This window comes from Malaclemys terrapin, chromosome 13 (assembly GCF_027887155.1).
Source record: "Malaclemys terrapin pileata isolate rMalTer1 chromosome 13, rMalTer1.hap1, whole genome shotgun sequence".
Taxonomy (NCBI): Eukaryota; Metazoa; Chordata; order Testudines; family Emydidae; genus Malaclemys; species Malaclemys terrapin.
In genome coordinates this window covers 43,240,857-43,260,906 of record NC_071517.1, presented here as the reverse complement: position 1 = coordinate 43,260,906, position 20,050 = coordinate 43,240,857, and the positions used below count along the sequence as shown (strand labels likewise).

The following is a 20,050-nucleotide window of genomic DNA, read 5'->3' as shown; positions in this document are numbered from 1 at the left end:
GGGTGACAGTTGTAAATTTTGTATCAAAGGTTTTATTGTAAGATTGTGTATTTTACTCTTGTTTCAAGTTTGCACATTTGCACCGCGCTGGGTTATTTAACCCTGCCTCTGTCTGTACCTCATGTATTTATCTATGGATTGTTATTCTATATATTTAGATATGTAATAAATATAAAATATTTCACCCGTGCCGTTCCATTAAATTATATTATCTCTTCCCAGTACGTCACTTTATTACTGGCTCATACCAAGGGACGCCATCTAGGCTGTATCCCCACCCCAACTCCATGCTCAGCACGGTTCAGACCAACGGGCCCCCACCTAGTCTGTATCCCCACCCCAGCTCCATGCTCACCACGGTTCAGACCAACGGGCCCCCACCTAGAGTGTATCCCCACCCCAACTCCATGCTCACCACGGTTCAGACCAACGGGCCCCCACCTAGAGTGTATCCCCACCCCAACTCCATGCTCACCATGGTTCAGACCAACGGGCCCCCACCTAGAGTGTATCCCCACCCCAGCTCCATTTTCACCACGGTTCAGACCAACGGGCCCCCACCTAGTCTGTATCCCCACCCCAGCTCCATTTTCACCACGGTTCAGACCAATGGGCCCCCACCTAGTCTGTATCCCCACCCCAGCTCCATTTTCACCACGGTTCAGACCAACGGGCCCCCACCTAGTCTGTATCCCCACCCCAGCTCCATTTTCACCACGGTTCAGACCAACGGGCCCCCACCTAGTCTGTATCCCCACCCCAGCTCCATTTTCACCATGGTTCAGACCAACGGGCCCCCACCTAGTCTGTATCCCCACCCCAGCTCCATTTTCACCATGGTTCAGACCAACGGGCCCCCACCTAGTCTGTATCCCCACCCCAGCTCCATTTTCACCACGGTTCAGACCAATGGGCCCCCACCTAGTCTGTATCCCCACCCCAACTCCATGCTCAGCACGGTTCAGACCAACGGGCCCCCACCTAGTCTGTATCCCCACCCCAACTCCATGCTCACCACGGTTCAGACCAACGGGCCCCCACCTAGAGTGTATCCCCACCCCAGCTCCATTTTCACCACGGTTCAGACCAACGGGCCCCCACCTAGTCTGTATCCCCACCCCAGCTCCATTTTCACCATGGTTCAGACCAACGGGCCCCCACCTAGAGTGTATCCCCACCCCAGCTCCATTTTCACCATGGTTCAGACCAATGGGCCCCCACCTAGTCTGGTATCCCCACCCAACTCCATGCTCACCATGGTTCAGACCAACGGGCCCCCACCTAGTCTGGTATCTCCACCCCAACTCCATGCTCAGCACGGTTCAGACCAACGGGCCCCCACCTAGTCTGTATCCCCACCCCAACTCCATGCTCACCACGGTTCAGACCAACGGGCCCCCACCTAGAGTGTATCCCCACCCCAGCTCCATTTTCACCACGGTTCAGACCAACGGGCCCCCACCTAGTCTGTATCCCCACCCCAGCTCCATTTTCACCATGGTTCAGACCAACGGGCCCCCACCTAGAGTGTATCCCCACCCCAGCTCCATTTTCACCATGGTTCAGACCAATGGGCCCCCACCTAGTCTGGTATCCCCACCCAACTCCATGCTCACCATGGTTCAGACCAACGGGCCCCCACCTAGTCTGGTATCTCCACCCCAACTCCATGCTCAGCACGGTTCAGACCAACGGGCCCCCACCTAGTCTGTATCCCCACCCCAGCTCCATTTTCACCACGGTTCAGACCAACAGGCCCCCACCTAGTCTGGTATCCCCACCCAACTCCAAGCCCACCCTGGGTCAGACCAATGGACCCCCACCTAGACTGGTATCCCCACCCTGACTCCATGCTCACCATGGTTCAGACCAACGGGCCCATCTAACCCCCTCTCCCCGCACCCAACCCATGCTACACAATGGAAATAATCGTTAACATGGGCTTCCATGCGCTGCAATGCCACAGGTGGCCACTAGGTATCAGCCCTGCCCCCGTGCACATAGCCTGGCTCTTGGGCTAAGCAGGGAAATCAGACACTAGGATAGCAGGGCCTGCATCTCTGGGGAAAGCTAAAGCTGCCCCCACGGCCTGTTCCTGGATCCCAGGCTCTGCTGGGGGCAGAAGAAAGAGGGCTACAGGGGTCCCCACTTTTATCACGCTCGAGTCAGGCTCCAAAAAAAATCACCATTTTTTTATTTTAAGGCTAATATACGTGGGAGGGATGTTTTTTTCTGTGACTGTTGGGCTCTCAGCCCTGAGGGGTCATGTTTGCCACCTTTACTCCACAACGGTTGGGGCTAGAGGTTTACCTTGTTTCCAAAAAATGAGAATTGAGCACCTCATCTACTCCCGTGACTCCAGGAGCTGGGGCTTCAGGGTGGAGGGGAAGCCATGCACAAATCACAAGTGTTTTCAACACTGGAGCCCAGGTCGCCTGCTCTCTCTGGCACTGCGGAGCCCGGGCAATGGAGGGCAAAGAAAGAAACGGATGGGCCTATTGATCTGATTTGGGGCAGCAGGGACCAGGCAGGATACCGGGCTAGATGGGCCCGTGGGTCTGAAACTGACATTTCTGGGCTCGGCCCAACGCGGGGAGCGCTCGCGCCGGGTGGGACTGGCTGATAATCCCAGGGGAAATATGCAACCCGGCCGAATCGTGCAAGGGCCGCTCAGGGACCGGATCATCCGGTGCGTATAGTGCTGGGGACCCGGCCCATCCCCAGTGCTCCTGCAGGGCCCCTCTGGTGCACCCCTTAAGCCAGCCCATCTGGAAAGACAGGACAGTAGCCCCGAGGCACCTCCCCAGCCTGTCCTGCTCACCGATTGATTCTTCCTGCTGGCTCTGAGCCAGAGCCAGCCTGGTTCCTTATACATTAGGGTTACCATATTTCAACAATCAAAAAATAGGACGGGAGGAGCCCCGCCCTAGCCCCGCCCCTGTCCTGCCCTAGCCCCGCCCCTTCCACTCCCTCCCACTTCCCGCCCCCCTCAGAACCCCCAACCCTCCCCCCCACTCCTTGTCCCCTGACTGCCCCCTCCTGGGACCCCTGCCCCTAACTGCCCCCCAGGACTCCACCCCCTACCTAAGCCTCCCTGCCTCTTGTACCCTGACTGCCCCCTCCTGAGACCCTCCCCCCATCCTAACTGGCCCCCTAGGCAGGGCCGGCTTTAGCAAGAGCGGGGCCCGATTCCTGGGGGCGTGGCTTGCCGCAAGCCCTGCCCCCAGGAATCGGGCCCCACTCCGGCCGGAGCTCCAGCCGGGGTCGTGGGGCTTGGGTCTGGCCCGGAGCCACTCAGCCAGGGCCGGGCTGGAGCTGAGCCGGGGGGCCAGGCCCAAGCCGGGCCAGACCCGGAGCCGAGCCGTGGGGGCCAGGCCGGACCCGGAGCCGCTCAGCCGGAGCCGGGCTCGAGCCGCGGGGCCTGGGCCGGAGCCGAGCCGAGCAGGCCAGACCGGCGCCCCGGGGCCAGAGCTGCTGGGGCCGGAGGTGCTCGGCCGGGGCTGGACTGGGCCGGGCCGCGCCGCGCCTCCCCGGAGCCCTTCTCACACCCCCCACCACCCCAGCTTACCTGGTGCTGCCTGCCCGCCCCTGCTTCTTTTCAGACTTCCTGCGAACCTCTGATTCGCGGGAAGCAGGGGAGGGGGCGGAGCGAACAGGGGAGGGGAGGAGGGGGAAGTGAGCTGGGGGCGGGGTGGAGAGTTGCGGCGCGGGGCCCTCTTGGCACGGGGCCCAATTCAGCCGAATTGGCTGAATCGGCCTAAAGCCGGCCCTGCCCCTAGGACTCTACCCCCTACCTGTCCCCTGACTGCCCCAACCCTTATCCACACCCCCATCCCCAGACAGACACCAGGGACTCCCACGCCCCATCCAACCACTCCCCACCCCCTGACAGCCTCCCTCCCAGAAGTCCCAACCCATCTAAACCCCTCTGCTCCCTGTCCCCTGACTGCCCCTCCTGGGAACCCTGCTCCTAACTGCCCTCCAGAACCCCACCCCCTACCTAAGCCTCCCTGATCCTTGTCCCCTAACTGCCCCCTCCTGAGACCCCCCCCACCCTAACTGCCCCCCTAGGACCGTACCCCCTACCTGTACCCTGACTGCCCAAAACCTTACACCCCCAACCCCCAGACAGCCCCCCCCAAACTCCCAACCCATCCAACCCTGCTCCCTGTCTCTTGACTGCCCCCTCCAGAACCTCCCTGCCCCTTCTCCGACCCCCTGACCCCCTTACTGTGCCGCTCAGAACAGAGTGCTGCAGAGTGCCCCAGACCCAGGTCAATATACAAATCAGATCTTACCCATAAATCACGCTGTTTCCAATCCTTTAGAATCTAAAATCTAAAGGTTTATTCATAAGAGGAAAAAGATATAGATGAGAGCTCGAATTGGTTAAATGGAATCAATTACATACAGTAATGGCAAAGTTCTTGGTTCAGGCTTGTAGCAGAGATAGAATAAACTGCAGGTTCAAAATCAAGTCTCTGGAGTACATCCCCTGCTGGGATGGGTCCTCAGTCCTTTGTTCAGAGCTTCGGTTTGTAGCAAAGTCCCTCCAGAGGTAAGAAGCAGGATTGAAGACAAGATGGAGACGAGGCATCAGCCTTTTATAGTCTTTTCCAGGTGTAAGAACACCTCTTTGTTCTTACTGTGGAAAATTACAGCAAAATGGAGTCTGGAGTCACATGGGCAAGTTCCTGAGTTACAAGGCATATTTGCCTTTTCTCCATAGGTCAATTGTATAGCCGATGGTCCTTAATGGGCCCCGTGCCAAGAGGGCCCCGCGGTAGAGCTGACACCAACTTGTCTGGGATGTCTCCCAGAAGCATAGCATAAGTTTGAAATACAGACAGTACAGAGCCAATATTCACAACTTTTAACTACAAAATTGAGACACACATATAGACAGCATAATCATAACCAGCAAACCCTAACTTCATTTGACCCCCTTTTTACAAGATTTGGTGCCACTACAGGACTTTGGTTGCAACCATGTTCTATATGGTCCCAGATTATATCAATAACGTCACACCCTGTCAATGCCCCTCACTCCCCACCTGCAGCCCCCCTGCCATTCCAGTCCTGTGTTACCATATCTCCCCCTAGTGGCTGCACAGGAGAGGGGATAAAAGACATTCTCTAGCAGTGCCAGTCGGCAGCTGCATTTCAGCGCCGGATGAAGCTGCGTGGCTGTTCCCCAGCTGCGCCGCCCCAGAGGTGGCCGCATTTCAGCCCCGGCTGAAGCGATTGCTGTATATACCAATGTTGGGATCCCTGCCAGCATCTGTCACCGGTGTTAATCCAGCTGGAAATGGAGATGACACATTCCGATACCATATTCTTTTGGCCGTTTCCTCCTCTTTCAGGTGTCTGCGGGGAATCGGGAAAGACACACCTTAGAGAAGACACATGTGGGGGGAATGTAGGCAGGGCTATCTCAGGAACTCACCGCGTCGTTCCAGAGCCCTTACAAATACAGCGGGGCTGCCAGCCGGCCGGGACAGAACCCAGGGGCACAGAACATCCCGAGGGAAGCCGATCTCTGGCCTCCCCCCGCCCGCCCGCCCTGGAACAATGCTACTGTGCTTCTTTGTTTTGTGGCTGCACTTAGCAGGTAGGTCACTCAGGTGCCAGGCTAGGGTGGGTGAGATGGGGCAAGGTGGCCAGCGGGGAGGATAATTAATTCCATCCTGCTGTCAGGAGTGTACTGAAGGTGGGGACCGTAAGGCACAAATCGGGGTAGGATTGGGTCACAGAGAGAGAGCACAGAAGAGAACCCAGGCATCCTGACTGCCAGGCTCACACCCCTCCTCTAGCAACTGGACCCAGGTGTCCTGACTCCCAGCCCCCCTTCTCTAACCCACTAGATCCCACTTCCCTCCCAGAGCCAGGGAAAGAACCCAGGAGTCCTGAAACCCAGCCCTTTCCCCTTCCCCACCCCGCCAGCTCTAACCCACTAGACCCCACTCCCCTCCCAGAGCCAGGGAAAGAACCCAGGAGTCCTGACTCCCAGCCCTCCCCCCCCCCGGCTCCAACCCACTAGACCCCACTCCCCTCCCAGAGCTAGGAACAGAGTCCAGGACTCCTGGACTCCAAGCCCCATCCTCTCCTATATCCACTGCCCCACCTGCCTGCCCCCAGAGAATAGAACCCAGGAGTCCTGGCTGGAATCTAAACACTCCCGAAGCAATGGGATGAGATTGGATACGTTTCCAGGCTGGATCAGACATTTCCCAAGAGGGCAGAAGGTCTGTTAGCGTGTGGAGTTTTCTCCCCAAGGGAAACTTCAAACAACAGTAGGAACCCTGGAGAACAGACTGCAGAGGATGGTGATGTATTGGCCAGGGGCTGCATGAAATGGTGACATATCCAGTCACTCCTTTCTATGTAACAGAGAGTCCTGTGGCACCTTTACTCACTTCGTCAGACGCAGTCACCCACAAAAGCTTATGCTCCAATACATCTGTTAGTCTTAAAGGTGCCACAGGACTCTCTGTTGCTTTTTACAGATCCAGACTAACACGGCTACCCCTCTGATCCTTTCTATGTGTCACTCCAGGGTGGGAAGGGAGGGAGGGGCAGGAATTTATGACATTCCCCTGCACCAGGAACTTCACCCTGCACCTGATTCTAGAAGCCTCTTGCATCTGGGTGAAGGCTGAAGCTATGACCCAGAAGAGCGCGGCAAGTTGTGGTATTGATCTAAGCAACATTCAGTGAATTCCTGCTACTCCCTTCTCACGAGCCTAGAGAGACTCGTGGAAACAAGCAACAGGAAACTAAACAGTGACCTGCCCAGTGACTTGAGACGATCGGAATTATTATGATCCAAGAGTTTCTCCCATCAAAGAGGGATTTCGTCAAACAGAATTTAATGGGGAAAGTGTCATCTGAGATTCTTTTCTCCCCAATGCTTTGATGGGAAAATTCAAAGTGAAAGAAAAGCGGGAATGGTTTTGTGTCTGTTCCAACTGAACTTTTAGTTTTGTTTCCATTTTTGAAAAAACAAAACACCAAATAGTTTTTTCATGGGCAGGGAGTAAAAAGAAAAGAAAAGAGGAATTCCCTCACCAGTTCCAAAAGTGAAAGTCAAAAACCAAAACCAAAGTGATCAATTGCAATATGAAAGGGAACAATTTATTTTACTGTGATGAAAAACATTTGGGTTTGATTTTTCATTGAAAAAACAGAATGCCCAAAAACAGAATTAAAAATATTTCAACTCTGATTTGCTGCCCCTCATGGCCCCATTCTCCTCTATGGACTGGGCTCCCCATACAGACTTCATCTCCCATGATGCACTGCAGCCAGGATGGACGAGCTTGGGAGCTCATGGGAGTTGTAGTCCCCCCAAGGAGCCCAGCCTATAAAACAGGGGCATGAAGCACCTGAACTACGACCCACATGAGGCATTCCGGCGCCATTTCAGAATCAAAATATTTCAGGTTTTTGGGGCAAAAAAGTTGAAATCACCCTCCAAAAAGCTCCCATTTTCCCAACCAGCTTGAGTCTCCCCAGCCCTGCGCAGTAACACCTTCCCAATGGGATGTCCCTCTCTTTTTAGCCACCAGCACCACTGCACCAGCCAACCTCACCACAGCACCGCTGACAGTTACTGATGGCCCCACAGCAACCATACAAGTCACCAACAGCACCATGGCACCAAATGAGCTCACCTTCACCACCCAGACGCCTCCGGCCATCACCACCAACACCACCGCACCAGGAACATCTAACGTCACTGTGTCACCACCAGCAGTCACCAGCAATGCTGCCACATCCGCCACGACCAACACCAACCCCTCCTGGGCAGGAGACAGTGCCACCCCCATATCGGCAGCGGGAACGGATTCCACTGCACCAGGTACTGAGAAGAAACCCCTCTCCTTTGTCCCCAGAGCTGGATGCAATCGGAGGCTCTAATGTTCCCCCGACTGATCATTCTGCGAGTCCCCCATGGGTCCCCCCCCAGCTCTATGTCCAATCCTCAGAGGATGTAAAGCTGTTACAGCCCCAGCTAGGAAAATTCTTAGACCAAAAACCTCATTAAGTTTCTCTATAAGTGGCATCCATTGGCATACTAATAAGGTGCCTCACAACCTTTAATGTATTTCCCTGTGAGGTGGAGCAGTGCTATTCTCCCTATTTTATAGATGGGGAAACTGAGGCACAGATTCAGCGACCCGCTCAAGGTCACGGCGGAAGGCTGTGGCGGAGCAGGGAATGGCACAGGGGTTTCTCAGAGTCTAAGCTAGTGTCCGGACCACTAGACCCAGAGTTAAGGAGATTCTTATTCATCTGTTAAATGAGAGCACGGAGGCTTACCAACATTTCTTGAGAGTCTAGTTAGTGCTAAGGTTAAACTACAAGGTTTGGATGATGCGATTTAAGAAAAACAGCCTTAACCTTGGCCCCTGCAAAACTCCCTGGCTCCCTTTGCCTTGCTGAAATGGCAGGTTCCTCCAGAGGTTATCAGGCATATCTCATATTTGGAGGCAAAAACAAAAAACCAACAAGTTTTGTTTTGTTTTGTTTTCAATAACCCCAGATTTATTTTGTTTAGATGAAAAGCCATAAAACAAAAATCATCTTCCAATGAGCAGACTCACCACTGGACCTCCCCCTGCCTGCTGGGCATGGCATAGCAGGTTCTCTCAACTAGCTCAAATTGCTTTTGCAATCTTGCAAAACAGTTGCCCAGCATCTCCAGAGAACAAAGAACTTTCTATTCCTATCAGTTCCTGAACAGGGGGAAAGAACATGTAAAACTCCTGAGGGAGGAGTTCTCTGCCTTTAGGTATTATCCGAGGTTATAGACAGGTATGGTGACTCACAGACTGTGACTGCAAGAACTCTGGGTAGAATGCTTATGCAAATGAAGCAGCACCATGGCTGTTCTTCCCCCTGCTCACCAACAGATGGCAGCAGAGAGCTGCTTGACCTGTAGAACTACAGGCTGCAGATTATTGGTTGTTATTATTATAATAACCATTATTTAATTGTAATAATGTTTATTATATATAATAAAATATTAATAATTATTAATGTGTTAATTATTATTACTAATTATTGGTCCACAGATCTTTCAGTCTGTTTTGTAGACTCGTCAAGCCCAATCCTTCCAAAGTCATGAGATTTTAAAATCAAAGATGTCGGGTTCTTTCTAGGCTACATCTACACAACGAGCTAGGGATGTGATTTCCCTGCCTGTGCACACGTACTCGTGTATGCACAAGTATAAATAGCAGCATAGCCAGGTTTGCACGGGTAGCAGCTGTGGGTTTATACTTGGCACAGCTCAGCCATGCCTCTGGTACCGCTACCCTGGCTACACTGCAATTCACACTCGTGCTAGTTAAGTGAGAACCAGCACAAGTATGTGTGCACAAGTGTGTGTGGGGGTGGGGAATCACACCCCTAGCTTGTAGTGTAGACACAATCTTATTGTCTTCTGGCATTGGAGCCTTTAGAATTCACGTATTCCAGCATTTCTCCACAATTGCAAGGACTCCAAGTTGACTTCTTTTTAAATTAAGACCAAGCATCTCCCATAATCACATGACTCCAGGAGCTGGGCATTTAAGAAAAATAGCAAATATCATGAGACTTGTCAATGACATCATGAGAGTTGGAGACAGCGCATTGTTAAAACTAGAGTGGAAATTACCCCTTCCGAATTTACCCCTCAGAATTAGCTCCAGTTGGAAAGTTTTCCACACTAATTCATTTTTGAAAGAAAATTATGTTTTCAACAGAAAGATTTTTCTTTTTTCTGAAAAGCGTCTCTGTGGAAAATTGATGATTTTTTTGGGGGGGTCAAAAAACTAAACTGAAAACTGAATTTTTTCATGCTGGGGCAAAAATCTGAAATATTTTGTTTCTAAAAAGTGATTGTGGTCCCTTGTAGATTTGCAGTTTGGGTGCCTCATGGTTCCATTCTCCTCTATGGACTGGCCTTCATGTATGACTACATCTCCCATGATGAACTGCAGTCATGATGGGAGACCACTTTGCCTCATGGGAGTTGTAGTCCAACCAGGGAGCCCAGCATATTGAGGAGAATGGGGGACATGAAGCACCTGAACTACAATTCCCAGAACCATCCCAGCACCATTTCAGAATCTAAACATTTCAAAAAAATTTCCCCCCAAAACCCTGAAGTTTCCATGCAAAAATCCTCCCATTTTCCCAGCCAGCTCTAGTCTCCACAGCCCGGGCTCTCTGGCTCAGTAACATCTTCCCAATGGGATGTCCTTCTCTCTTCAGCCTCTGGTACCGCTGCATCAGCCAACCACACCATGGCAACCAACGGCCCCATGGCAACCATACAAGTCACCACCAGTTCCACGATACCGGATGAGGTCACCAACAGCAGCAAGATGCCTCCAGCCATCACCACCAACACCACCGTGCCAGGAGTGTCCAATAGCACCACGGCACCACCAACAGCCACTGGTAATGCCATCACGCCCATATTGATCAACACCAATCCTTTCAAGGTAGAAATCAATGCTATCACCATACCCACAGCAGAAACAGACTCCACTGTGCCACGTACAGACAGCCATCTGCCTCCTTTGTCTCCAAAGCGAGAGGTAATCGGTGTCTGTAAGGTTTTCCCAATACATCATTTTGTAGGTCCCACATGTAACGTACAGGTGAGCTTTTTGCTAGGGGTCTCTCCGCTCTGTGTAGGATCCTCAGTAGATACGGGACTCTTAAAGCCACCTCTCCGGAGCATTGTCTCTTTAGTTCAAGCTATAGCAATGCATGCTTTGGGGATCCCCGGTTCAAGCCTCGGTGTGTCAGCCGAGATGGCGAGCGCCACCCCACAACTCAATCTTCTCAGTCTACATTTCCCAAGTGATTTTCAGGGGAATGGGCAACAGGGGATGGATCACTTGCTAGTTACCTGTTCTGTTCATTCCCTCTGGAGCACCCGGCACTGGCGATTGTTGTAAGACAGGACACTGGGCTAGCATTCTGTGAACTCAAGTTGGACCCCCCAGAAAAATTGTGGCACCCCAAATTACTCATCACTTCTGAAAATGTAGGCCGTCACCCCACCCAGACACATACTTGGTCCCATTGCCAATTCTCCACCATCAGGGAATTTACTCACAGTCTGATGAGTGGATGGTAGAAAGACATCCGGCCTCATGAATGCAGTACACAGCCATCTTCATTAACCATTCCACGCATTGTTGGTTTTAACACATCATTTTAAAAAAAGCCTAAGGAAATTGCAATACAAAAAAAAAATGGTTAGGAGATGAGTGATGGCTGTCAGTACCAAGCAGTTAAATTCGAAGAGATTATAAAAGTAGTGATTGTTAAAAAAATTCCTTTAAAAAAAAAAACTAAGGAAACTCCTGGACAACATCTTTGCAAGGACAAGACTTAAGGCGACAAATATTCCTTAACTCCGCTACAGAGGCAATGTTGCCTACTGGATAGAACACTGAATTCCAGAGCCAAGAACAGAACCCAGGAGTCCTGATTCCCAGCCCTTTCCCCTCCACCCCAGCTCTAACCCACTAGGCCCCATTCCCCTCCCCTCCCAGAGCTAGGAACAGAGTCCAGGACTTCAAGTCCCATCCTCTCCTATATCCACTGCCACAACCTCCTGCCCCCAGAGAATTAAACCCAGGAGTCCAGGCTGGAATCTAAACACTCCCGAAGCAATGGGATGTGATTGGATAAGTTTCCCGGCTGGATCAGACATTTCCCAACGGGGCGGGAGATCTATTAGCGTGTGGAGTTTTCTCCCCAAGGGAAACTCCAAACAACAATAGGAACCCTGGAGAACAGACTGCAGGGGATGATGGTGATGTATTGGCCAGGGACTGCGGTGACATATCCTGTCACTCCTTTCTATGTGTCACTCCAGGGTGGAAAGGGAGGGAGGGGCAGGAATTTATGACCTTCCCATGCACCAGGAACCTCACCTTGCTAAGGCTGATTCTTGAAGCCTCTTGCATCTGGGTGAAGGCTGAAGCTATGACCCAGAAGAGCGCGGCAAGTTGTGGTATTGATCTAAGCAACATTCAGTGAATTCCTGCTACTCCCTTCTCAGAAGCCTAGAGAGACTCGTGGAAATAAGTGACAGGAAACCAAACAGTGACCTGCCCAGTGACTTGAGACGATCGGAATTATTATGATCCAAAAGTTTCTCCCCTCAAAGAGGGATTTCGTCAATCGGAATTTGATGGTGAAAGTGTCATCTGAGATTCTTTTCCCCCCAATGCTTTGATGGGAAAATTCAAAGTGAAAGGAAAGAGGAAATGGTTTGGTGTCTGTTCCAACTGAATTTTTAGTTTTGTTTCCATTTTTGAAAAAACAAAACACCAAATAGTTTTTTCATGGGCAGGGAGTAAAAAAAAATTAAAAAAAGAGAGAGGAATCACCTCGCCAGTTCCAAAAGTGAAAGTCAAAAACCAAAACCAAAGTGATCAATTGCAATATGAAAGGGAACAATTTATTTTACTGTGATGAAAAACATTTGGGTTTAATTTTTCATTGAAAAAACAGAATTAAAAATATTTCAACTCTGATTAGCTGCTACGTCTCGTGGAAGTTGTAGTTTGGCCCCCTCATGGCCCCATTCTCCTCTATGGACTGGGCTCCCCATACAGACTTCATCTCCCATGATGCACTGCAGCCAGGATGGGCGAGCTTGGGAGCTCATGGGAGTTGTAGTCCCCGCAAGGAGCCCAGCGTATAGAGGAAAATAGGGGCATGAAGCACCTGAACTATGACCCACATGAGGCATTTCAGAATCAAAATATTTCAGGTTTTTGGGGCAAAAAAGTTGAAATCACTCTCCAAAAAGCTCCCATTTTCCCAACCAGCTTGAGTCTCCCCAGCCCTGCGCAGTAACACCTTCCCAATGGGATGTCCCTCTCTTTTTAGCCACCAGCACCACTGCACCAGCCAACCTCACCACAGCACCGCTGACAGTTACTGATGGCCCCACAGCAACCATACAAGTCACCAACAGCTCCATAGCACCAAATGAGGTCACCTTCACCACCCAGACAGAGCCGGCTATCACCACCAACACCACCGCACCAGGAATGTCTAACGTCACCATGTCGTCACCAGCAGTGACCAGCAACGCTGCCAGATCCGCCCCGACCAACACCAACCCCTCCTGGGCAGGAGACAGTGCCACCACCGTATCGGCAGCAGGAACGGGCTCCACTACACCAGGTACTGAGAAGAAACCCCTCTCCTTTGTCTCCAGAGCTGGATGCAATCAGAGGCACTAATGTTCCCCCGACTGATCATTCTGTGGGACCCCCATGGGTCCCTCTCCCAGCTCTATGTCCCATCCTCAGAGGATGTAAAGCTGTTACAGCCCCAGCTAGGAAAATTCTTAGACCAAAAACCTCATTAAGTTTCTCTATGAGTGGCATCCATTGGCATACTAATGAGGTGCCTCACAACCTTTAATGTATTTCCCTGTGAGGTGGAGCAGTGCTATTCTCCCTATTTTACAGATGGGGAAACTGAGGCACAGACTCAGCGACTTGCTCAAGATCACGGAGGAAGGCTGTGGCGGAGCAGGGAATGGCACAGGGGTTTCTCAGAGTCTAAGCTAGTGTCCGGACCACTAGACCCAGAGTTAAGGAGATTCTTATTCATCTGTTAAATGAGAGCACGGAGGCTTACCAACATTTCTTGAGAGTCTAGTTAGTGCTAAGGTTAAACTACAAGGTTTGGATGATGCGATTTAAGAAAAACAGCCTTAACCTTGGCCCCTGCAAAACTCCCTGGCTCCCTTTGCCTTGCTGAAATGGCAGGTTCCTCCAGAGGTTATCAGGCATATCTCATATTTGGAGGCAAAAACAAAAAACCAACAAGTTTTGTTTTGTTTTGTTTTCAATAACCCCAGATTTATTTTGTTTAGATGAAAAGCCATAAAACAAAAATCATCTTCCAATGAGCAGACTCACCACTGGACCTCCCCCTGCCTGCTGGGCATGGCATAGCAGGTTCTCTCAACTAGCTCAAATTGCTTTTGCAATCTTGCAAAACAGTTGCCCAGCATCTCCAGAGAACAAAGAACTTTCTATTCCTATCAGTTCCTGAACAGGGGGAAAGAACATGTAAAACTCCTGAGGGAGGAGTTCTCTGCCTTTAGGTATTATCCGAGGTTATAGACAGGTATGGTGACTCACAGACTGTGACTGCAAGAACTCTGGGTAGAATGCTTATGCAAATGAAGCAGCACCATGGCTGTTCTTCCCCCTGCTCACCAACAGATGGCAGCAGAGAGCTGCTTGACCTGTAGAACTACAGGCTGCAGATTATTGGTTGTTATTATTATAATAACCATTATTTAATTGTAATAATGTTTATTATATATAATAAAATATTAATAATTATTAATGTGTTAATTATTATTACTAATTATTGGTCCACAGATCTTTCAGTCTGTTTTGTAGACTCGTCAAGCCCAATCCTTCCAAAGTCATGAGATTTTAAAATCAAAGATGTCGGGTTCTTTCTAGGCTACATCTACACAACAAGCTAGGGATGTGATTTCCCTGCCTGTGCACACGTACTCATGTATGCACGAGTATAAATAGCAGCATAGCCAGGTTTGCACGGGTAGCAACTGTGGGTTTATACTCGGCACAGCTCAGCCATGCCTCTGGTACCGCTACCCTGGCTACACTGCAATTCACACTCGTGCTAGTTAAGTGAGAACCAGCACAAGTATGTGTGCACAAGTGTGTGTGGGGGTGGGGAATCACACCCCTAACTTGTAGTGTAGACACTGTCTTATTGTCTTCTGGCATTGGAGCCTTTAGAATTCACGTATTCCAGCATTTCTCCACAATTGCAAGGACTGCAAGTTGACTTCTTTTTAAATTAAGGCCAAGCATCTCCCATAATCACATGATTCCAGGAGCTGGGCATTTAAGAAAAATAGCAAATATCATGAGACTTGTCAATGACATCATGAGAGTTGGAGACAGCGCATTGTTAAAACTCCAGTGGAAATTACCCCTTCCGAATTTACCCCTCAGAATTAGCTCCAGCTGGAAAGTTTTCCACGGTAATTCATTTTTTAAAGAAAATTATGTTTTCAACAGAAAGATTTTTCTTTTTTGTAAAAAGTGTCTCTGTGGAAAATTGATGTTTGTTTGTTTTTTTGTCAAAAAACTGAACTGAAAACTGAAATTTTTCATGCTGGGGCAAAATTCTGAAATATTTTCTTTCTAAAAAGTCATGGTGGTAGATTTTCAGTTTGGGTGCCTCATGGTTCCATTCTCCTCTATGGACTGGCCTTCATGTATGACTACATCTCCCATGATGAACTGCAGTCATGATGGGAGACCACTTTGCCTCATGGGAGTTGTAGTCCAACCAGGGAGCCCAGCATATTGAGAAGAATGGGGGGCATGAAGGACCTGAACTACAATTCCCAGAACCATCCCAGCACCATTTCAGAATCTAAACATTTCAAAAAATTTTCCCCAAAAAACCCTGAAGTTTCCATGCGAAAATCCTCCCATTTTCCCAGCCAGCCCTAGTCTCCACAGCCCGGGCTCTCTGGCTCAGTAACATCTTCCCAATGGGATGTCCTTCTCTCTTCAGCCTCTGGTACCGCTGCATCAGCCAACCACACCATGGCAACCAACGGCCCCATGGCAACCATACAAGTCACCACCAGTTCCACGATACCGGATGAGGTCACCAACAGCAGCAAGATGCCTCCAGCCATCACCACCAACACCACCGTGCCAGGAGTGTCCAATAGCACCACGGCACCACCAACAGTCACTGGTAATGCCATCATGCCCATATTGACCAACACCAGCCTTTGCAAGGTAGAAATCAATGCTATCACCATACCCATAGCAGAAACAGACTCCACTGTGCCACGTACAGACAGCCATCTGCCTCCTTTGTCTCCAAAGCGGGAGGTAATCGGTGTCTGTAAGGTTTTCCCAATACATCATTTTGTAGGTCCCACATGTAATGTACAGGTAAGCTGTTGCTAGGGGTCTCCCCACTCTGGGTAGGATCCTCAGTAGATACAGGACTCTTAAAGTCACCTCTCCGGAGCATTGTTTCTTTAGCTCAAGCTATAGCAGTGCATGCTTTGGAGATCCCCGGTTCAAGCCTCGGTGTGTCAGCCAAGATGGCGAGCGCCACCCCACAACTCAATCTTCTCAGTCTACATTTCCCAAGTGATTTTCAGGGGAATGGGCAACAGGGGATGGATCACTTGATGATTCCCTGTTCTGTTCATTCCCTCTGGGACACCTGGCACTGGCCACTGTCAGAAGACAGGACACGGGGCTCATCACTTCCCCCCAAGCCTCAGTTTCCCCAACTATAAAATGATACAGCCTCCCTTGTAAAGTACTTTGAAATCTACTGATTAAAGCACTATAAAAGTGCTAGATTTTATTATTATAAAAGCACTGGTGCTGCTATTTTTTTTAAAGGTTTATCATTTAAAACAAACGAAGGAAATTCTGAAACCAAAAACTTCATTAAAATAACAGTTAAGGGTTATAGATATTGCTTGACTTAATTTGACCATTGAGGATATTAAACATTTTTGAGAACCTACTTAAGGTTAAAACCCCCAAATATGTTAAATTAATCATATTTCAAACACATTGTTAACTATGGCCAGCCCCCATCACCATTCCCTCCTCCCTGTATTAGCAGGTCCCTCTGTGGGGACCAGGAATATGGGGCGTCTCTCTAATTGTCTTCCCCCCTGTAGGTACAGCCTCCGCCACGCAAGAGCCAGGAAAGCAACCGCTGGAATTCTGGGGCATTATCCTGATCTCGCTCGCGGTGGCTGCTGTCACTATTATAGGCTGCACGGGATGTTTCTTCTTTTTCAGGGTAAAGCTCTCGGGGAAGGGGAGGAGGCATAGGCTGAGTTTGGGGCACCCCTCGTGGCAGTGAGGACTTCTGGGGCCTGAGGGCAGATGATCACTGGCTCTCCAGCTAAACCCCAAGTGTCACTGAGCCATCACTGGCTGGTGGACTAGGATGACCTGACCCCCACAGAAAGGGGGGAAGGGGAAAGGACACTAGGGAGAAAGGAGGAGCACTTATGAAAGGGGGATAGCACCCTTCAGCTGACCCTCCTCTGCACCCAAAGTCTCTTGCCCCATAATTAGGGCCCTACCAAATTCACGGTCCATTCTGGTCAATTTCACGGCCTTAGGATTTGAAAATTAGTCAATTTCACATTTTGAGATGTTTATGTCTGAAATGTCATGGTGTTGTAACTGTGGGGGTCCTGACCCAAAAGGGGCTGCGGGTGGGGGGCACCCTGGAGCTTCCTGGAACCGCAGGATGTTCCCGGAGATGGAGGTGGGTCTGAATGAATTAGATCAGGTTTATATAGACCCCCCAATATGCCCCGCCCCCTTCCAGCAGCCTCTGAGAGGATTGGTTAATTGGAGTCAGCTGCTTGGGTTTGGGAGGTTTTTCCCCCCTTCCCCATGTAAGTTCCCGTTGTCTCCTCCCCACCATCCAATTGCCCAGTAGCCCTGAGACGAGGGCTGCAGGTGGGAGCTCTGGTGGCCGATTGTCCTGGAGTCTCCAGGAATTAAAGTTGCAACTGAATTAAGGATTAGATCCTGTGATGAAACCTCCAGGAATACGTCCCGCCAAAACTGGCGACCCCTAGTGGGAGCCAGTAGAGCAGGCAGTTGAGGACCCAGGGGTAGATCCCCCTTAGTGATGATAGCACTAGATGGGGGACATTGATCTGAACGGGTATCAGAAGGGAGTGGGGAGATACCACGATACATAGGCCCATGGGTCGGCTCGGATGCAGTGGGGGGAGATACCAGGCTGTTTTGGGGCGGCCCCAGGCCTCTTCCTAGGCTAATAATGACAATTCCTCCTCCCTATTCCAGAGACGTCTCCTCTAAGCCCAGCTGTCCACAGTCCGTCTGCCCCATTCCGACCTCCATCCAGCGTCTCCCCCCACCTCCATTCGAGACAGCCTCGAAAGAAGGAACGCGGTGAAGTAACAGCCTTCCCCTATATGGGGAGAGGACATCTCCTAAGGGGTTCGCCCCCCAGCTGCATGACCATCCAGGGCCGACCAGATGTGGCCTCCGGGGTGCAGACCCCTGATCTTTATTTTAAGCCAAAGGAAATCCATAACCACAGGCACAAATCCAGATCATCCCGGAGCTGGGGATGGAACCCAGAAGTCTTGACTTCCAGCTCCCTCCCCATCTTGCTCTAACCCCTAAGGCTCCACTCACTCCCCTTCCACAGACAGGGATAGAACCCAGGTGTCCTGACTCCCAGCCCCACCCCCTCTAACCATTAGATCCCACTCTCCTCCCAGAGCCCCAAGGAGAGAACCCAGGATCCCAATAGGAATGAAAGCCAGAGTATGTGGGCGCCCAGCTGCCCCCAGGATACCCTCTGGGCCCCACCTTGTGGAGAATCTCCTTCAGCTAGCGCCCCCTGCAGTGGGACTGGGATCCCACGGGTCCCGCAGGACCCACTCCTATAATAGCGATCGCAAGTAAAATGTACTTTGTGGTGGGCGGGGCTGGGTGGGGGGAAAAAAAAAACCCGGCCAGACTGCGGTAATTTGCGGGGAAACACTCAATCTCTCGTCAGTTTACCAAGAGGAGCTAAGGCCTATCCGGATGTTACAGCAGAACAATAAAAGTGGCCTAAAATGAATAGATACCAACAATTATTTAATTAATAGAGGCCAGCAATTGTCTGAATTCTGGGTGTAGATAGACATGTATAGATAGATATAATATATTAACCAACCTTCTTTGCTTGTTTGCTTGTTTTGGTAGCTTGGGGGGAATCAGGATTTGCAGGATCTAAGATTTTTGCAGGCGGGAACGGGATACAAATGCAAGAAACGGTGTGGGAGCGGGTGGGAATGGCTCCTGCGGGGTGGGACGGGAGTGGGTAGTCCCACGCAGGGCTCTACCCGCAGCCACCGCAGTCTGCGGCAGTTCCGGTGGTGTCCAGCAGGGCGGGGACATGACACAGGGTCTCTCTCAGCCCTGGCCTGGCTTAAGGAGCCCTGAATATGGTGTGGAAGTGTTTTCTCCCCAGCCCACATGCTGCAGGTGGCCATTTTTGCTGCATTCAGCTGTGTCGCCAGGCTAAGGAACTATATTTGTCGGGATTAGCCCGGCTATTGCACAGGGCTGCATACGTCTCTGGCACACTGCAGATAATGACAGCCTGGGGCTGATATCATGCTAGCACCCAGATCTCTCGCATGGGCAGAAAGTGAATGACCCCCAGACACTGAATGATATAAGCTTTGCCCAGGGCTGAAGTGCAGCCACCTCTGGGGTGGAGCATAGTGGCAGTATAACACTTGCACAGGGATCATTCAGCCAGTGCTGAAATGCAGCTGCCTCTGGGGGTGTAACATAGTAGTAGTATAACAGACACAGGGCCGGCTCCAGGCACCAGGCACCCAAGCACATGCTTGGGGTGGCACCTGGTAAGGGGCGGTAGGGGGAGCGCAGCGTGGCGTGGCATTCCGCGGGCAGGGGGCACTCCGGCGGCGCGGCGCTCGGCGGGGGGGCGGTGCTCGGGGGCGGGGCTCAGGTGGCGCTCGGCGGGGGCGGGCTCCGGCGGCGCGGCGCTCGGCGGGGAGGGGCAGCGCGGGGCTCGGGGCTCAGCGGGGGGGTTCCGGCGGTGCTCTGCACGGGGGGCGGTGCGGGCGCGGCGCTGGAGGGGGGTTCCAGCGGCGCTTGGCAGGGGGCGGGCTCCGGCGGCACGGGGCTCAGCGGGGGGTTCCGGTGGCGCTCGGCACGGGGGGGGGTGGGCTCCGGCGCGTGGCGCTCAGTGGGGGGTGGCGCGGGGGGGGGGGTTTCCGGCGGCGCTTGGCGGGGGGGCTCAGGGGCGGCGCTTTTTTTTGCTGCTTGGGGCAGCAAAAAAGCTAGAGCCGGCCCTGAACAGACACACCACAATGCACTACAGGGATCATTCACCTACCGCTAACATGCAGCTGACTCTGGGATGGAACACAGTAACAGTATAACAGACACACCACAATGCACTA

General features: G+C 51.4%; 1 protein-coding gene and 1 long non-coding RNA gene across 2 annotated transcripts; one reads left to right on the top strand and one right to left on the bottom strand.

The window, feature by feature from the left end:
• Positions 1-4,385: 4,385 nt before the first annotated feature.
• On the bottom strand, positions 4,386-12,052 carry LOC128847759 (uncharacterized). The gene is made up of 3 exons (XR_008446945.1): positions 11,946-12,052; positions 11,120-11,231; positions 4,386-5,367 (listed from the first exon to the last, which is right to left on the bottom strand). It is a non-coding gene; the product is annotated as an uncharacterized LOC128847759 (long non-coding RNA).
• Positions 5,565-18,761, top strand: LOC128847752 (mucin-5AC-like). Its single transcript, XM_054047440.1, has 7 exons — positions 5,565-5,611; positions 7,562-7,861; positions 10,264-10,452; positions 12,910-13,209; positions 15,607-15,795; positions 16,751-16,875; positions 17,904-18,761. Exons 1-7 carry the CDS (start codon positions 5,572-5,574, stop codon positions 17,916-17,918), a joined length of 1,158 nt encoding a protein of 385 aa, XP_053903415.1. The 5' UTR covers positions 5,565-5,571; the 3' UTR covers positions 17,919-18,761.
• The last annotated feature ends 1,289 nt before the right edge of the window (positions 18,762-20,050 follow it).